We start from the raw sequence: 18,611 nt of genomic DNA, 5'->3' as shown, positions 1-18,611 counted from the left end.
CGATTTCTGTGGTTTACGAAATATACCTTTGGGCAGTATACATTGAAGGTTGTTAGATACATGGACCTTAGGATTTAGATAATCTAAGTGGACGACTATTACCACTCATCCTAGGCAGGAGCACGTTGCTGTGGCTGAAATTGCACACACACAAAAAAAGCAACAGCTCACCGCTAATGGCAAGACACAGACCCAATACAGATATTAAAATTACTAAAAGTGCTAAAAGTGATTTTCATATCTGTATTGGGTTTGTGTCTTGATGGCATTGATGGCTTATCGACAGGGGGAAATGGGAGTCGCTGCACCGACACCTATGCAGAGTAAACAGTGCCAAAAGCCTTGGGCCATCAACTTTGTAGTGGTGGCATGGGTTACTGCGGCTAAGTTCTCATTCAATTCAATGAAAGCTCAGCTGCAGTAACCTGTGCCACCACTACACAGTAGATGACGCAGGGCTCCTGGCATCATTTGCTGTGTATGGGCGGCAATGCAGGGGCTCCCCAAACAGCTGTGTATAGACTATCAACCCCTTTTAATATTTAGACTTTATTCAAAGGTGATTGTGCATGAAGGTGAAGGTGAAGGTGCACCTTTTTTCAGAGCTAGAAGGTATCTGTCAGGACAGGGGAGGTAGGGACAAGACACGACAGTGAGCCCTGATGCTGAGCTCACCCACTGTCCCTACCTACTTGCCTCAAACAGCCTTAGGTAGCAACGGACAACCACGAAGGCGGTCCCTGCACTAGTATAGGTGTTACACGAAACAAGACAGACGAACAAACACAAAGGGAAAGTCGACAAGTCAAAGTCCAAACCAAACGGACAACGCTGTACAAAGGTAATAATCGGATAGTCAGAGGTCAGATGAAAGGTCAGATAACAGGTCAAACAAACAGAGGGATTAGGAACGGGGATCACAGGAGTACACAAAGGGAGCTGGGATCAGGGTATGAACCTTAATAGCCAGCGCTGTGAGACTGGCTCAGCTTTCTTTTATGAGGATCAAGAGCCCGGTCTGGATCCCCATTGGACCAGTGCTCTGATCCTCCAGGTTGCAGACAGGCAGAGGAAAACGTCAATCAAACAGACTTGCTCAGGTGCGGCAATCAAGGCTAGCAGAGTTCAGTGTAACTCTTGCATTGCCGGAATCTGAAAAACAATCGGGTGTGTCACACAAAAGCAAAAAATCAGGCCCAGTTCACACCAGGCTACTGCACATTCCTGACAGTATCATGGATAACTCATGATGTTAGACTGTTGAAAATGGACTATTATGCAAAATACTGCATCGGCACAGAGAAAAACTGTCTGTGTATTTTCTCACTTAGTACTTACTTTCCTGTGCCATTTCTTTTTTTTTCCATTTTATGGCACTGTGCTACCAAGGCTGTTTAATATGGGACTTGGCAGAAGCGCTGATTGCAGAGAGGTAAATCCATTAATATGAACAGTGATTTTGCAGCAGCTTTGAGGAGCTCATTGGGGCTGAGCAGTTAATGCAGTCATTATTGAAGCAATCAAACCCTTAATGAGGCATTACTCCATCTCCACTAATTCTCACTCCATTGTTGCTGGGAACATTTATGTCAATGCAATGGGAAAGGCGATTGACTGAAAAAGGGAAATTTATCTATTTAGGATTTTCGGTAATGTTTATATTAAGATGCTTCCCAGCCCCAAACATGAGAGAATCTATGGTTTCTTTTGTTGGCAAATTAAATTTTTGATGGAAGTCCTTCTGTGCCCGAGATACTGTTGTATATTGCATTGATGTGTGTCCAACCTCATTGTTCAGTATTTTAATCCAGCTTTTATGATTGATGAACACAATTGTAATGTTGTGTATGGTCAGGTTATAATTGTCCATTTTGTTTGGAGTGGAAAATAGAAGCAATATTGAAATAGGAATATGGCTTTTCCTGGCACATGAAATCAGTCAGATCATACAAAGTAATTTTCTAACCTACTATCTGTGTCTAAGCTACACTTTCACCTTCAAAAGACATCCCTGTCTCGATTTAGTGGTCAACTATGTTTATCAGCAAGAGCATTAAAGGGGTTATCCAGCACTACAAAAACATGGCCACTTTCTGCCAGAGACAGCACCACTCTTGTCTCCAGGTCAGATGTGGTTTGCAATTAAGCTCCATTCACTTCAATGGAACTGAATTACAAAACCTGCACCCAAACTGGAGGCAAGAGTAGTGCTGTCTCTGGAAGAAAGTGGCAAAGTTTTTATAGCGCTGGATAACCTCTTTATTGATGTCTGTCTTAATGGTGAGAACAAAGACCTGGCTTTTTGGTGTTTTTGTTTCTCATAAAAGTTTTCAAGGTTTTGAGTCTATGGCCAGAAAAGAGTCAACATTAGACATTCTGTGGTCCAATGTATAATGCCTCTGTAAGGCATCATATTTGGTCCTTGAAGCTTTAACTCTATAATACAGACTCTATGAGAAAAAAAAGCAACAACTCTGCATACTCACATGTAAATTTAGAGAAACAGTATGGTAATGAACACAAGGCTATAAAATGTTTTTTTTTAGTACGAAGTTAGAAGCACACAATTCTCAAGAAAGTCCTCATATGCTGTAGGAAAAATATGGTAAACTGGGGGTCTGCAGATAGATGGTAAGGTGCAGGCTAGCAGATGCTGTGGTACTGCTGTAGCTTGCCTTACAGTGTGTTGGGGATTGACATCTAGGACGAAGAGTCTGGGAAAACCATACTTTTACTGAACATGGACACATAGCCTGTATCCATGTTTTCCAGTTGGTTCTATGGCTGCATCCATCTTTTTTAGTCATGCCAATAGTTTCGGGTCACGTTTACCAAAACTAACTGTAAGTTTGCTCATCTCTAGCTCTTGGTATCTTGACAAAAGGGAAGAGTAGAGGGAGGGATACTAGACAAAGGCAGTTTCTGAGTTAGGGTGCTAGCAAGTTTAGTTAGGCAAAGATATGGGCTCCTACTAAAGGGTGCACTGTCAAAAAATAATTAGACTCTGCTGGTGTGGGCCTTTACAGCTTTGGTCGAGCTGCAGACTTGTGAGAGAGAGAGAAACATAGAGAGAAATCCAACTTTGCTGTCATATGACATCCATGGGTCATATGCCATAGTATTGGCACCAATATGGAAGTTGGTAGAAGCCGTCTTTGGTGTGTGACCAGAAACAGGACACAACAGCAGAAGGGGGGGGGGGGGGGGCACTTCGGCAATTGCACCTTCTCCAAACCTCTGATTTGAGACTTATGACTGAAGACTTGGCAGGATGGTCAGGCAAGCTCCTCAGAGGTAGACACACCTCAGGTGCATACTTCTGGAAATTTTAACCTTTTATACTACAGGGAACGAGCTCCAATTGGTGGATTGAGGCCTGAGGTAACTTGAGGGGAATCAGGAGATACTGTATATGTTAGATACTTGTGAAGCCTCAGACTAAGGTTGTTACCTAGACATACCCTCTCTCATCACAAGCAAATGGCAGCATGCCTTATGGTCCTTTTACACGGAACGATTTATCGTTCGTTTTTGCACGATAATGATCGAATTCGTACGGTAATTATACGTGTAAACGCAGCGAACGATCAAATGACGAGCGAGAAATCGTTCATTTTGATCTTTCAACATGTTCTCAAATTATTGTTGGTCGTTCGCAAAAAATTCGCAGATCGTTCAGTGTAAACAGTCTTTCAACGATTTCACCTATGTGTGAGATAGGCTTAAACGATCGCATAACGATTTTTCCGTACGATGTATCGTTCCGTCTAAACGCTGATCGTTATAAAAAAAACATTGTTCATTCAAAATGGTTAATCGTGCGATCGGGCGAATTATCGTTCCGTGTAAAAGGACCATTAGCATAAATCAGACAGACTTTGTTAACCCTTTCCTAATCCTTTAGCACATGCTACATGTCCGCGAAAAGAGCAGTGTAATACAAAAAAATATAGTAAAATATCATACCTATGCTTCACCACATTTACATGCACCATTGTCATTACTTCTTTTGAATCAGGTTTTCTATGCATGGTTTTTTACAGTTTCCTTTTTTTTTGGATGTTAAACATACTACTATTAGATGCTCATGTTGGCACTGTGTGATGCAGTATTGATTGTTTTTGAAGCTTCCTCTGACTATATATTATTCTCTGTAGGTGTTCATGAAATCTGGTGTTCTATCCAGGCTAGAGAAACAGCGGGAGAAGATGATTTCTCAAAACATGATCCTTTTTCAAGCAGCATGCAGAGGTTTCCTTTGTCGGCAAAAGTTCAAGAAAATAAAGGCAAGGACTGATCTAATAGACCCTTTTATTAAGTATCTTTAAGTCACCCACTGCCACCATTCTTGTACTATTCGATAAAAGATCAAAAACACTGTTTTGTAAGCTGTTTAGGTTCCCCGTGCTCATTCCCCATTATGCTTTCCACGTAACCTGAGACTAAGATAACACAACCAACTTTCCACAGAACAAAGAAGCAAATAAACTTGCGGCAAGCACAAACATACCACGGAAATATAATTCTTTTGTAGCTTGGCTAGTTTGAATAGCATGTGTAAATTTATAAAACCACACTTTATTTCACCTCTGCCTCTTGTAAAGGTTGTATGAGGGGTAAAAAGAGGTCTAAATTTCTTTAGAAACATCACCGTATAAAAGCAAAGCCTTTTTGTCTAATCACATTTGTAATATGAACAAACATTTTTTTTTAATTTTATTTGAGGCTATCCACCAGTCCAGTTTATAAAATACTTTAGTTTAGAACCACAAGCATAGCAGGGCTTAAAGGACACTTGCTCCCCAAAGTTTTCCATAAATGTATTCAATCAATAAAGCATAGTGTACATTACATTACATTACTTTACATAGCCATCCATAGAAACAATGCAGTGCCATAGACTTCTACATATAGTGCTCCCCCTGCTGGACACTCCATAGGAATTACAACTGTTTTGTGATGTCACAGATTTTTACAGAATTTGAAGCCTGCCTGATCTACTAAATTAAAGGGGTTGTCCGGCGATAAAAAATTATTCACAGAATAACACACATTACAAAGTTATACAACTTTGTAATGTATGTTATGTCTGTGAATGGCCCCCTTCCCCGTGTCCCACCACCCCCACCCGTGTACCCGGAGGTGTGGTGCGCTATACATTACCTGTCACGTGCCGACCACGGTCTCCGATCCTCAGCAGTGACGTCTTCTTCGGGAGGCCGGCGGATCTTCCCGAGTGCCGGCCGCCCTCTGCAGCGTCATCCGAAGCTCAGCCGCGATTGGCTGAGCATAACTGTGCTCAGCCAATCGCGGCTGAGCGGCTGATGACGCGGCCACGTCATCAGCTGCTCAGCCGCGATTGAGCTTCGGATGACGCTGCAGAGGGCGGCCGGCACTCGGGAAGATCTGCCGGCCTCCCGAAGAAGACGTCACTGCTGAGGATCGGAGACCGTGGACGACACGAGATGCGGTGAGTATAATGCACCACACTTCCGGGTCTAGCGTGGGTGGGGGGAAACATGGGGAAGGGGCCATTCACAGACATAACATACATTACAAAGTTGTATAACTTTGTAATGTGTGTTATTCTGTGAATAATTTTTTATCGCCGGACAACCCCTTTAAGGGAAATAGCAGTATATGTGCATTTCCCATAATTAATGTACATTAGGAATTTGTCTAACTTTCCATAAGTAATAACGTATTAAAAAATATGTTTTGGCCGGAGTTGTCCTTTAAGTTAAATTAAATATAATTTTCTGATAATGGAATACCCTTTAACATGTAGCGGATTCACTTTATAACTTTCTGTAACTATTCCATTCAAAATCCATTTAAAAATGTTTCATTTATTTTTTCATCTATATAAACCTCAATTGCATCAATCAAATCAACATCAATCAAATATATATAGGAAAAGGAGTTGTTGCAGGTTCCATTCATGCTATTGTGGCTTACAGAAATCCATGCACAAACCACAGAAACAACCTTGTTAAGATTTAGAATATAAACTCTTTATTCAATCAACTATGTGAAAATGGCCTAAACGGTCAACTGATAGAACTGATACTATAGTGCACCATGATATCTTATTAAACAAATTGTTCTGTGATCAAATAAAAGGTTTCTTTCTGATTTGGCTAAACTCGCCAAAGGTGAGTAACTGACATTAAATGACATATCTGGAGATATTACAGACTAACCATATGACATGACTGTATGGTATACTCCTTTCATTTTTTTTCTCCATTTAATCATTTTAGATTCAAATGGTCGCCCTTAAGTGTATCCAGAAGAATATCAGGAAATATTACTGCATCCAAGACTGGTTGTGGTGGCAATTGATGTGTCGCATACGACCCTCGCTATCTGTCCATGTGGATGAGTCCCGTTCGCGGGAAAAAGAGGTATGTGACCATTTACATGGACTTGACTATTTGAAAGACCATTTCAAAGTATATTCTTCCTTTGTGCACAGAGTAACACATAATGTGATGCAAACTTCTGTTTGGGTTTTGTAGGAGGAAATCATTGCTTTGTCCACAAAACTTTGTAAGTCTGAGAAGTCCAGGAATGAACTCAGGCAGAATGTAGATCTGCTAGAAAGCAAGGTAAGACAATCACAATCCATTCTCTATTAGAAACACTAGTATAATGTAATTCAGAGAAATGACACTGATAAGTAGAGTGTTATACTGTGTTAGGGCCTTATCCCACAGAACGACAACGATCAGCCGACATTGTTCATGTCAACATTGAAGTCGTTTTCAACATGTTGAAAGACAAACGACTTATATAGCAGCGAACCGTGAGTTGCCCCCCCCCCCCCCGCAGCTCCCCCAGGCCCCCCCCGGACTCACCCGCTCGCTGCTGCTGTGTGGAATAGTGGCAGCAGCGAGCGGGGTACGGGGAGCAAACAAGCACTGACAGCGCTCGTTTGCTCCTCAGAGTCGGGCCGTGGAATACGGCCTTTAGTGGCCATGGGAGTTGCTCATAATTTACACTTAAAGGGGTTATCCAGCGCTCCAAAAACATGGCTACTTTCTTTAGAGACAAAACCACTCTTTTCTCCAGTTTGGGTGCAGGTTTTGGAACTCAGTTCCATTGAAGTGAATGAAGCTTAATTGCAAACCACACTTGAACTAGAGTCCTGCTATCTCTGGAAGAAAGTGGCCATGTTTTTGTAGCGCTGGATAACCCCTTTAATTGCAATGTTGCAGCTATACTTGGAACCTAAAACACTGGCAAGTCCAGATACTGAGTGATGCCTATGGCCACTAGAGATAGGCAAACCTTAAGCACGTTTAGGTCCATCCAAACCTGAAATTTCAACATTTGATTACTGGTTGTTGAAGAAATTGGCTGCAGCCCCAAGGCTGCTTGGAAAACATGCATACAGCCATAGGTCATAGACTGTATCCACGTTTTCCAGGACTCCCTAGGGTAGCATCCAATGTCTTTAGCCACCAGAAATCATATGCTGAGAGTTTGGCTTTGGACAAACCCGAGTGCTCATCTCTAGTACTCACATGTACTAATGACTTTATGTAAAAATGGATGGGTGCGCTTTAAATCTTCTATATGCAGAGAAGACCTTTATCTTTACTTGCTGGTTTTACACATGATCTAATCCTAGTCTTTTACACAGGATTCTAGTCATGGCTTCTACTTTGATGAAATATCCTGTTTAGTTACCAGGAATAATCCCCATCCCAAGATGCGCTGATAGATTTAAGCCTTGCTATTATGTGTGTATTAATAAATCTATTGTAGACTTTTATCGCTCAGCAGAAAAGCAGGCAAATATTTAACTAAGAGTCAGTGTAAGATATGTAAAGTGCAATGGAAATTAAGTTATTTGCTACTGATAAGGAATACATAGCGGAAAGGTGAAATGAGAACTGTGTGTGTGTTTCGGCAAATCCTGCTGGAGATGAAATGCATTCTAACTAAGCTGTCTGTATAAGAGATTCCATCAGCGGCAGCATACAGTACATACTATGTATAGGCTGCGGAGGAACTTCAATGGTCAACGGCAGCTGAACTGCTGATATGAGGCCTTACATGATGCCTTAAAGGAGTAGTGCAGTGTAAACTTTTTTTCACTAAATAACACACATTACAAACTTATTCAACATTGTAATGTGTGTTATTTATGCGAATGGCCCCCTTCCCTATGTTTTTATCCCCCGCCGCTAGACCCGGAAGTGTAATTCCACATACTCACAGAATCACTGTCGTCCCCTTCAGTGACGGCCGTCATCTTGGGACGAATACGTCATTCTTCAGCGGGCCGACCTGACTGCTCCAGCTATTCCTCATGCCGGCCCCCCTCCCGCATGTCATCAGCTGCTCAGCCCCAGATGTCTTCTGTTATGCTCAGTCAATTGCGGTTGAGCAGCTGATGACACGCGGGAGGGGGGCCGGCATGAGGGAGAGCTAGAGCAGTCAAGCCGGCCTCCTGAAGAGTGACATATTCATTCCAAGATGGCGGCCGTCACTGAAGGGGTCGACAGTAATTCTGTGAGTATGCTGAATTACACTTCCAGGTCTAGCGGCGGGGGTGTGTGTGGAAACATGGGGAAGGGGGCCATTCACATTAATAACACACATTACAGTGTTGTATACCTTTGTAATGTGTGTTATTTAGTGAAAAAAAGGTTTACACCGCACTACCCCTTTAATGTTACTCTTCGCATTATACTGTGGGGCTGTTTATTGTAGTCCCTGTGACTCCATGTTGCCCATAGCAGCCAATGACAGCCCAGCTCTCATTTTACCAGAGCAATGTGAGAGATAAAAGCTGAGCTGGAATTAGTTGCTATGGGATAAATCTCCCCCACAATCCACACCAAAGGTCCTATTAGACGGGCCGATGACGGCCTGATCAATAATTCGAACGAGCACCGATCGGCACTCGTTTACTGAGCCTATTACATGGCTCGATTATCATTTAGCAAGGGCTGCATTAACGACGTTAGCAATTTCTGTGCAGCCCTTGCTCAAAACTTTTATACATCACCTCTCCACGCTCCTGGTCTTTTCCTGTTCTCTGTTTCCTCCCTGGCGCTGCGGTGGTCAGTCCTGTCAGTCCGCTCAGCCAATCACTGACCAGGACCGCCGCTGTCTGTCAGCTCAGACAGGCCGCTCTAAAGCTACAGCTGAGAAGCCGGGGAGGAATCAGAGAACAGAAGACCGGGAGCGTGGAGAGGTAATGTATAACAGTTTATTTAACCGTTAGCCATTGGCGGCACATTGCTTTTACACATAGCGATGTGCGGTTGGTGTCTGATGATTTTAGGTCTGAACCTAAAGACACGATCAGCCGATGACACAATCATCGACTGATCGTTGTCTCTATTACATGGAGCGATAATTGGCCTAATACGGCCGATTATTTCTTTGTGTAATAGGGCCCTAAGGTTGAATAGCTTGCAGAATATTAAAGAGGTATTGCTGTAGATGTTATCCACTATCCACATCTGATCTGTCCATGAGCCTTTACAGAAATTTATGCAAGCTTAGAGCTTATGTAGATTTCATCTACAATTTATACCAGCTTGCAGGCGTAAACATAAAGTATAATAAATAAGCTATACTTACCCGTCCCTGTGCCTCTGAAGTGGAGCGTCACCAATCACAGACCCCCCGCCAGCCTCGTATAGTTCTTGGACCTGCAATGTCACAACCCAGTGAGTGACTGGCTGAGCAGGTACTTCATCCAAGGTCATGACACAGGAAGATGGGAGAAACAGAAGACCTGAGTGGGAGATTGAGCTGGTTAAGTGACGCTTAGGAGGCATGGGGGCAGGTAAGTATATATTCTGTATTATGTTCCCACCCCACCTGAACTGGATTTTTACTTTTCCCTAGAGTTCTCCTTTAATGCACAATAGTTGACTGTCACAGCATGGTTATAATTTAAATTTCACCATATTTGTGTAAGCTTAGAAGAGAAAGGAAACTATTTCTCAAGCTGTGTAAAATCCTGAGGATGTTGGTATACGGCTCACTACTTGGTGGTAGTCAATAGCAGTTTGCTTAACAAGTAAATACATTATCACACTTTATTTCCCAAATGTGTTACTTTATGTTCTTAGCAGTTTTTCCCTTTGCACACAGTTCCCTTATCACACAGTTGTTAATTGTAATTTTTTTTTTTTTTTTTAAGAAAGCAGATTGGATTTTAGATGGGTTTCCAAATAATTTAAAGGGACTCTGTCAATAGTTTGGAACGTGAATTATAGATGACAATGTTAGATAGCTGTTAGGACAAGGAGACACATGGTATATTTCATATATTTGTCTGCACTTTCAGGGTATAGAAAAATGCTTTTATTTCTGGCACAAACACTCAAAAGAGTCCAAGCTCCTGATATTCAGCAAGCTGTAATGCTTCCTCTCTCCTCCCTCCAGGCTTGATTGACACCTGGAAGCTGAGTCCCAAGTAGGACCAGGTATGGGAGAATAAAAGCATTATTCTATGTAATAAAAGCACAGATTGCTATGTGATACCACAAGTCTCCTGGTCCTAACAGCTAGCTAACAACGTCATCAGTTTGGGACGTGAATTGAAGCCGACGGATTCCCTTCACTTTATACCATGCAAAAAATATCTAAAGGCTTATACATATTGAAAAGCAGTGTGTATTAGTCTTGTGGCTTCATATCCCCCAGAGGAGAATAGTTTTTATTATGACGTGATGTGAAATTATTATTTTTTTCTAACTGGTAACAGCTGCCGGCCCTTCTGTGATGTCAGCACCTCCCCCTCCCCCTCTATATAAGGCTAATCGTTAACAAAGGTGGCCAGTGGGCTGTGTGTGGAGGAGAGAGCAGAATGGCAGCAGGCAGTTAGAGCAGAGCAGGGAGAGACTAAAGGCCCTATTACATGAAATGATTATTGGCCGTATTCGGCCAATACCAGTTGTTACGGCCAATAAAAGTCTTTCTGCAGCAGGTTTGAGTGCAGAAAATCTGCAGTCTATCAGCAAAGTGGAAAGGAAACTTAAAGGGAAACAATCAGCCCAATTGGGCTGATATGGTTCCCAGGAGCGCTGTATAAAGCTCCTGCAGCAGCCGCGGCACTTACCGGCCACGGCTGCTGCAAAAGCTTTATACCAGAGAAAAACACGTTTTATTCCCTTGGTGCGTGACAGGCAGAGGCAGGGGGGTAGTCACCTGGGTGGCTCACCGTCTGTGTCTAGTTACCACTCTCTGCCTGTCAGCACGCTCGGAGGGATGATTGACAGGCAGAGAGGTACGTTACTGGCCTCTCCGGCCTCTGCCCAGATGACTACTTACCCGCTTCTGCCTGTTGTGCGCCTGGGGAATAGAACTCATTTTTCTCCAGTATAAAGCTTCTGCAGCAACTGCGGTCGGTATGTCCTGCGGCTGCTGCAGGAGCTTCATACAGCGCTCCTGGGGACCATATCAGCCCAATTGGGCTGATTGGTTCCCTTTAAATGTCTTCTTCTATGTACACACAGACACATGACAGAGCTATGTACACACACACACACACACACACACACACATACAGACACATGACAGAGCTATGTACACACACACACACAGACACATGACAGAGCTATGTACACACACACACACATGACAGAGCTATGTACACACACACACGACAGCTATGTACACACACACACACACATGACAGAGCTATGTACACACACACACACACGACAGAGCTATGTACACACACACACACACACACACACACACATGACAGAGCTATGTACACACACACACATGACAGCTATGTACACACACACATGACAGAGCTATGTACACACACACACACGACAGAGCTATGTACACACACAGACACATGACAGAGCTATGTACACACACACACACACACATGACAGAGCTATGTACACACACACACATGACAGAGCTATGTACACACACACGACAGAGCTATGTACACACACACACACGACAGAGCTATGTGTACACACACAGACACATGACAGAGCTATGTACACACACACACATGACAGAGCTATGTACACACACACATGACAGAGCTATGTACACACACACATGACAGAGCTATGTACACACACACACACACACACGACAGAGCTATGTACACACACACACACGACAGAGCTATGTACACACAAACACATGACAGAGCTATGTACACACACACACACACACACACATGACAGAGCTATGTACGCACACACACACACACACATGACAGAGCTATGTACACACAGACACATGACAGAGCTATGTACACACACACACATGACAGAGCTATGTACACACACATGACAGAGATATGTACACACACACACACACACACACATGACAGAGCTATGTACACACACACACGACAGAGCTATGTATACACACACACACACACACACACACACGACAGAGCTATGTATACACACACACACACACACACACACACACGACAGAGCTATGTATACACACACACACACGACAGAGCTATATGCACACACACACAGCTATGTACACACATGACAGAGCTATGTACACACACAGAGCTATGTGCACACACACACACACACACACAGCTATGTACACACACACATGACAGAGCTATGTACACACACACATGACAGAGCTATGTACACACACACACACATACACACACACACACACACAGAGCTATGTACACACACACAGACACATGACAGAGCTATGTACACACACACACGACAGAGCTATGTATACACACACACACACACACACGACAGAGCTATGTATACACACACACACACACACACACACGACAGAGCTATGTATACACACACACACACGACAGAGCTATGTGCACACACACACACACACAGCTATGTACACACATGACAGAGCTATGTACACACACACAGAGCTATGTGCACACACACACACACACACAGCTATGTACACACACACATGACAGAGCTATGTACACACACACATGACAGAGCTATGTACACACACACACACATACACACACACACACACACACACACACACACACACAGAGCTATGTACACACACACACACACGACAGAGCTATGTGTACACACACAGACACATGACAGAGCTATGTACACACACACACACACATGACAGAGCTATGTACACACACACATGACAGAGCTATGTACACACACACATGACAGAGCTATGTACACACACACACACACACGGCAGAGCTATGTACACACACACACACACACGACAGAGCTATGTACACACACACACACACATGACAGAGCTATGTACACACACACACATGACAGAGCTATGTACACACAAACACATGACAGAGCTATGTACACACACACACACACACACACATGACAGAGCTATGTACGCACACACACACACACACACACATGACAGAGCTATGTACACACAGACACATGACAGAGCTATGTACACACACACACATGACAGAGCTATGTACACACACATGACAGAGATATGTACACACACACACACGACAGAGCTATGTACACACACACACACACATGACAGAGCTATGTACACACACACACGACAGAGCTATGTATACACACACACACACACGACAGAGCTATGTATACACACACACACACACACACACACACACACACGACAGAGCTATGTATACACACACACACGACAGAGCTATGTGCACACACACACAGCTATGTACACACATGACAGAGCTATGTACACACACAGAGCTGTGTGCACACACACACACACACACACACACAGCTATGTACACACACACATGACAGAGCTATGTACACACACACATGACAGAGCTATGTACACACACACACACACACACACACAGAGCTATGTACACACACACAGACACATGACAGAGCTATGTACACACACACACGACAGAGCTATGTATACACACACACACACACACACGACAGAGCTATGTATACACACACACACACACGACAGAGCTATGTATACACACACACACAGCTATGTACACACATGACAGAGCTATGTACACACACACAGAGCTATGTGCACACACACACACACACAGCTATGTACACACACACATGACAGAGCTATGTACACACACACATGACAGAGCTATGTACACACACACACACATACACACACACACACACACACACAGAGCTATGTACACACACACACACACACGACAGAGCTATGTACACACACACAGAGCTATGTGCACACACACACACACACACACACACACACACAGCTATGTACACACACATGACAGAGCTATGTACACACACACATGACAGAGCTATGTACACACACACACATACACACACACACACACACACAGAGCTATGTGCACACACACACACACACACACACACACACACAGCTATGTACACACACACATGACAGAGCTATGTACACACACACATGACAGAGCTATGTACACACACAGACACATACACACACACACACACACACACACAGAGCTATGTACACACACACACACACAGACAGGCACATCACACAGACATTCACAGACACTTACTTTTCATGCTGGCCTCGGCTCCAGGCCTGCACTTATCTCCATCTTCCTCTCCTCATGACTTTGCAGCCTGCAGGCCTCCCCCTTACCTTCTGCACCGACTGCAGAGCTGTATAAAGGAGGGGGCAGACATCACTGCAGGGGGAGGGGGACCAGGACAGAGAAGAGGGGGCCACAGCTTTTTACTGTATCTTCTGTGGTATGTCCAGCCTGGGAGCTGCTGAGAGGGAGGGGGGGCATCCACAGAGAGTGCAGGAGGGGGAGGGGGGATGGAGCCGGTCTCTTCCCTATGTCTGGCAGCTGCTGGAGCCTCCTCAATCCAGCAGGGGCCCTCAGCAAGCCCACCAGGCATGAAAGAGGGCAGACGGCCAGCTGGAAGGGCGCTCCAGCAGACAGGCAGCACATCTAACGTCCATAGATGTGCAGTGCAGCTCTCTGTCTGCCAGAGCGCCCCCTAGCTGGCCGGGAGGGAGGCGCCCTGTGCAAGTGCACAGGTCACACACCCCAAAGGCCGGCCCTGCCTATAATAGCGTCGGGTACGAGCCGGGAACGAGGAGCAAGCGAACGCTGACAGTGCTTGTTTGCTCCTCTCCATTGTCCAGTGTAATAGGGGCTTAACAGTGATATAGGGACAGAGAGGAGAGGAATGACGGAAATTGTATGATTGACTGGCTGACATTTTTTTTTAAATTCGCCCTTCTGTAATAGTCACAGTATTGTAGCTACTAAAGTTTGGCTGTTTTAATGAAATGCAATAAGATTGGATTCGCGAATCTTAACGAATTTGACTGAAAATCTGCAATGCTCCGGAAAGGATTTTCCATCTGCTTGGCCCATCTCTACTGTCAATGTTTAGAGCTTTAGCGGGAGAGACAAAATCATGAACAATTATTCAGTAATGACAATAAATAATCTGAGCTGACAATGAACCTGTTTTTTAAACTAGTCACATACAGATCGATTCTGTTACTTGGTGCAAATGCCAGGTGACAGGATTCAATGTTCTAATTATGTTCAGTGTGGTGGTCTGTAATCTCCAGCTCCACGACCACGTCAGAGACTAGTCATCATATCGGACAAACGTTAACCTTCCATATTGAGCGACTGTACACAAGATATACAGATGCACATCACAATCAGCATAGCCAGGGAATTATTTCAGATCGCCAGTGACATCATACCTTCTGGAAATTAAACAACAGGGTTGTATCCTTTTTCTATCTTGTGAGTCACTTGTGCATCAGATGGTTTATAGTCGCACTCAATATACTCACATTGAGTGGAATTAGCTAAGGATATACAAATGGCTGTGGCCATCACTAGATAAAAAAGACAAAAGCAACTAGAGATGAGTGAACATACAGTAGGTTCAAGTTTGTATATCACTGTATCCATGTTATCCAGACAGCCCAAGGGCTGCATCCATCTTCTCCAGGCTTCTGGAATCAAATGCTGAGCAATCAGGTTAAAGGGGTAGTGTGGCGCTAAACAATTATTTACAAAATAACACACATTACAAAGTTATACAACTTTGTAATGTATGTTATGTTAGTGAATGGCCCCCTTCCCTGTTTCCCCCCCACCCACGCCAGACCCGGAAGTGTGATGCACTATACTCACCTGATTCATGTCGACCTCCGTCCGCCTTCTTGGGACAATGATGTCATCTTCGGGTCGGCCGGCCGAACCGCTTCTTCCGTCCCTCGTGCCGGCCCCCTCTGCTGCGTCATCAGCTGCTCAGCCGCGATTGGCTGAGCATAACTGTGCTCAGCCAATCGCGGCTGAGCACAGTTATGACGCGGCAGAGGGGGGCTGGCATGAGGGACGGATGGAGCGGTTCGGCCGGCCGACCCGAAGATGACATCATTGTCCCAAGAAGGCGGACGGAGGTCGACATGAATCAGGTGAGTATAGTGCATCACACTTCCGGGTCTGGCGTGGGTGGGGGGGAAACAGGGAAGGGGGCCATTCACTAACATAACATACATTACAAAGTTGTATAACTTTGTAATGTGTGTTATTTTGTGAATAATTGTTTAGCGCCCCACTACCCCTTTAATGTGAAAGTGAACATTAATTCACTTATCTCTAATAGCAACTTAGGGCCCTATTACACCAACAAGATTTTTTTTTAGCCAAAGCCAGGAACAGACTATAAAAAAAGAACAGGTAATAAAGGAAAGACTGAGCTTTCTCCTCTTTTCAAATCCATTCCTGGCTTTAGCTTAAAAAAATCTGTCAGATAATCTGTTGGTGTAATAGGGCCCTTAGCCTCCTTATGGATTGCCCTTTGCACAGGTCACAGAGGTTACAGAGCATGCTTCCAAATACAAAGAATAGAGTGTGGAGATGTTCAATGTGTCTATATCCATGAGCCTTGCGGTAGAGCTTGTCGCTAAATGCTACTAAAAACAGCTTAGGCAAGATGTCTACCCCCATAAAAATGTACTACAAGTAAAAAAAATACAAGAAAAAAGAAAACCATTAGAAAAAGAACATGTTTCTGTGTCTGGCTTTAATCGGTAAAAACAAATCTGGGCAAAAAATTCCCTGGTCAATGAAGTTTTTTTTTTGTGCCAAAAACTGTACAGTGCTAATTAATAAAGTTAAATTGGTTAAAAATAATACCCAATCCCAACAACTCTTGGGCAATCCGTATTTTTCCGCAGGTCCGTATTTTTTTGCAACTGTTACAACTGTAACGTCTGCAAAAAATTGCAGATCCCATAGACTTCTATTGGCTAATCCGTTTTACAATTATGGTCCGTACGATGACATGTCCTATTTTTTAATATGGCACGGATTGTGGATCTGTAACATTACGAATAGTGTGAATAGCCCTTTAGAAATCAATGGGCAGTAATTTTGTTTGTAATTGCAGATACGCAATTATGCAGAAAATTATGGAATGTGTGAATAAGGCCCCCTTCACACGTCCGGACGCATAGACTTTCATTGGACACGGACACCCTTTTGGAATTTTCCGGAGGGCTGTCCGTTCCGGAAAATAGGACCGGATTTTTTAGAACCGGTCCTATTTTCGTCCGGAAATCCGGCCCTGACGCCCCCATAGGAGTCTATGGGAGCGCCCGGGCCCCGGACGCTTTCCTGATGCACATCAGGAAAGCGTCCGGAGTTCCACTCACCTTCCGCCTCTGCTCCTGCTGCCTCTTCGCTGCCTCTTCATCCGCAGGTACCCCCGGCAGCCACTCGCGCCACTCGCGGCACCCCCGCACCCCCCCGCGGCCACTCGCGGCACCCCCGCCCCCCCCCCGCGGCCACTCGCGGCACCCCCGCCCCCCCCCCGCGGCCACTCGCGGCACCCCCGCACCCCCCCGCGGCCACTCGCGGCACCCGCACCCCCCCCATCCCCACCCCCCGGCGGCCAGGAGACCAGGACAGGTGAGATTAAAACTCCCATCATGCCCTGCTGACAGGCCATGATGGGAGTTGTACTTCTGCAGCCTGTGGCCATCCAGGTTGCAGAAGTACAACTCCCACCATGCCTTGCTGACAGGTCATGATGGGAGTTGTACTTCTGCAACCTGGATGGCCACAGGCTGCAGAGGTACAACTCCCATCATGTACTGCAACCTGGGTGACCACAGACTGCAGAAGTACAACTTCCATCATGACCTGTCAGCCAAGCATGATTGGAGTTGTAATTCTGCAAGCTATGACCATCCAGTTTGCAGAAATACATGTCCTATTTTTTTTTCTCATCAGGAAATCCTGAAGGTTTTTCCTGATGGTTTCCTGATGGTAAAAACGGATTACTGTCAGGAAATCCTGATACTATCCTGATGACATTTAAGGCCTCCTGATCAGGATTTCCTGACAGTAAAAACTGACACGGACGTGTGAATGGGGCCTAAGACCTGTGAATGTGTGAATAAGACCTGCTTTTGACTCTAGTACAAAACTTCAATAATAATAAATGAAAAAAGAGGAACACAGCTTTATAGCATGGATCAATACTATCTAAGAGGGTGGGAGAGCCTCCAAAGAAACTCTTCCTTTGGCTGGGTTGTGCATAAGGTAGAGGCACAACACTCAATAGCGCATGCAGGTAATGAATCGCAGCCACTCC

At 44.5% G+C, this 18,611-nt stretch overlaps 1 protein-coding gene across 3 annotated transcripts in view; it reads left to right on the top strand.

Annotated features, from left to right (window-relative positions):
- MYO18B (myosin XVIIIB) overlaps positions 1–18,611 on the top strand; it is a 402,342-nt gene that overhangs the window by 189,573 nt on the left and 194,158 nt on the right. For all 3 annotated transcript variants that reach the window (XM_069961327.1, XM_069961329.1, XM_069961328.1), the window contains 3 exons: positions 4,158–4,286; positions 6,264–6,407; positions 6,522–6,611. In XM_069961327.1, the coding sequence (XP_069817428.1) occupies positions 4,158–4,286; positions 6,264–6,407; positions 6,522–6,611 (363 nt within the window). The remainder of the gene's footprint in view (positions 1–4,157; positions 4,287–6,263; positions 6,408–6,521; positions 6,612–18,611) is intronic.

The sequence above is a fragment of the Dendropsophus ebraccatus genome, chromosome 3 (genome assembly GCF_027789765.1).
Source record: "Dendropsophus ebraccatus isolate aDenEbr1 chromosome 3, aDenEbr1.pat, whole genome shotgun sequence".
Classification (NCBI taxonomy): Eukaryota; Metazoa; Chordata; class Amphibia; order Anura; family Hylidae; genus Dendropsophus; species Dendropsophus ebraccatus.
The sequence above is the reverse complement of the archived record's forward strand: the minus strand, read 5'-3'. Positions and strand labels throughout refer to the sequence as shown.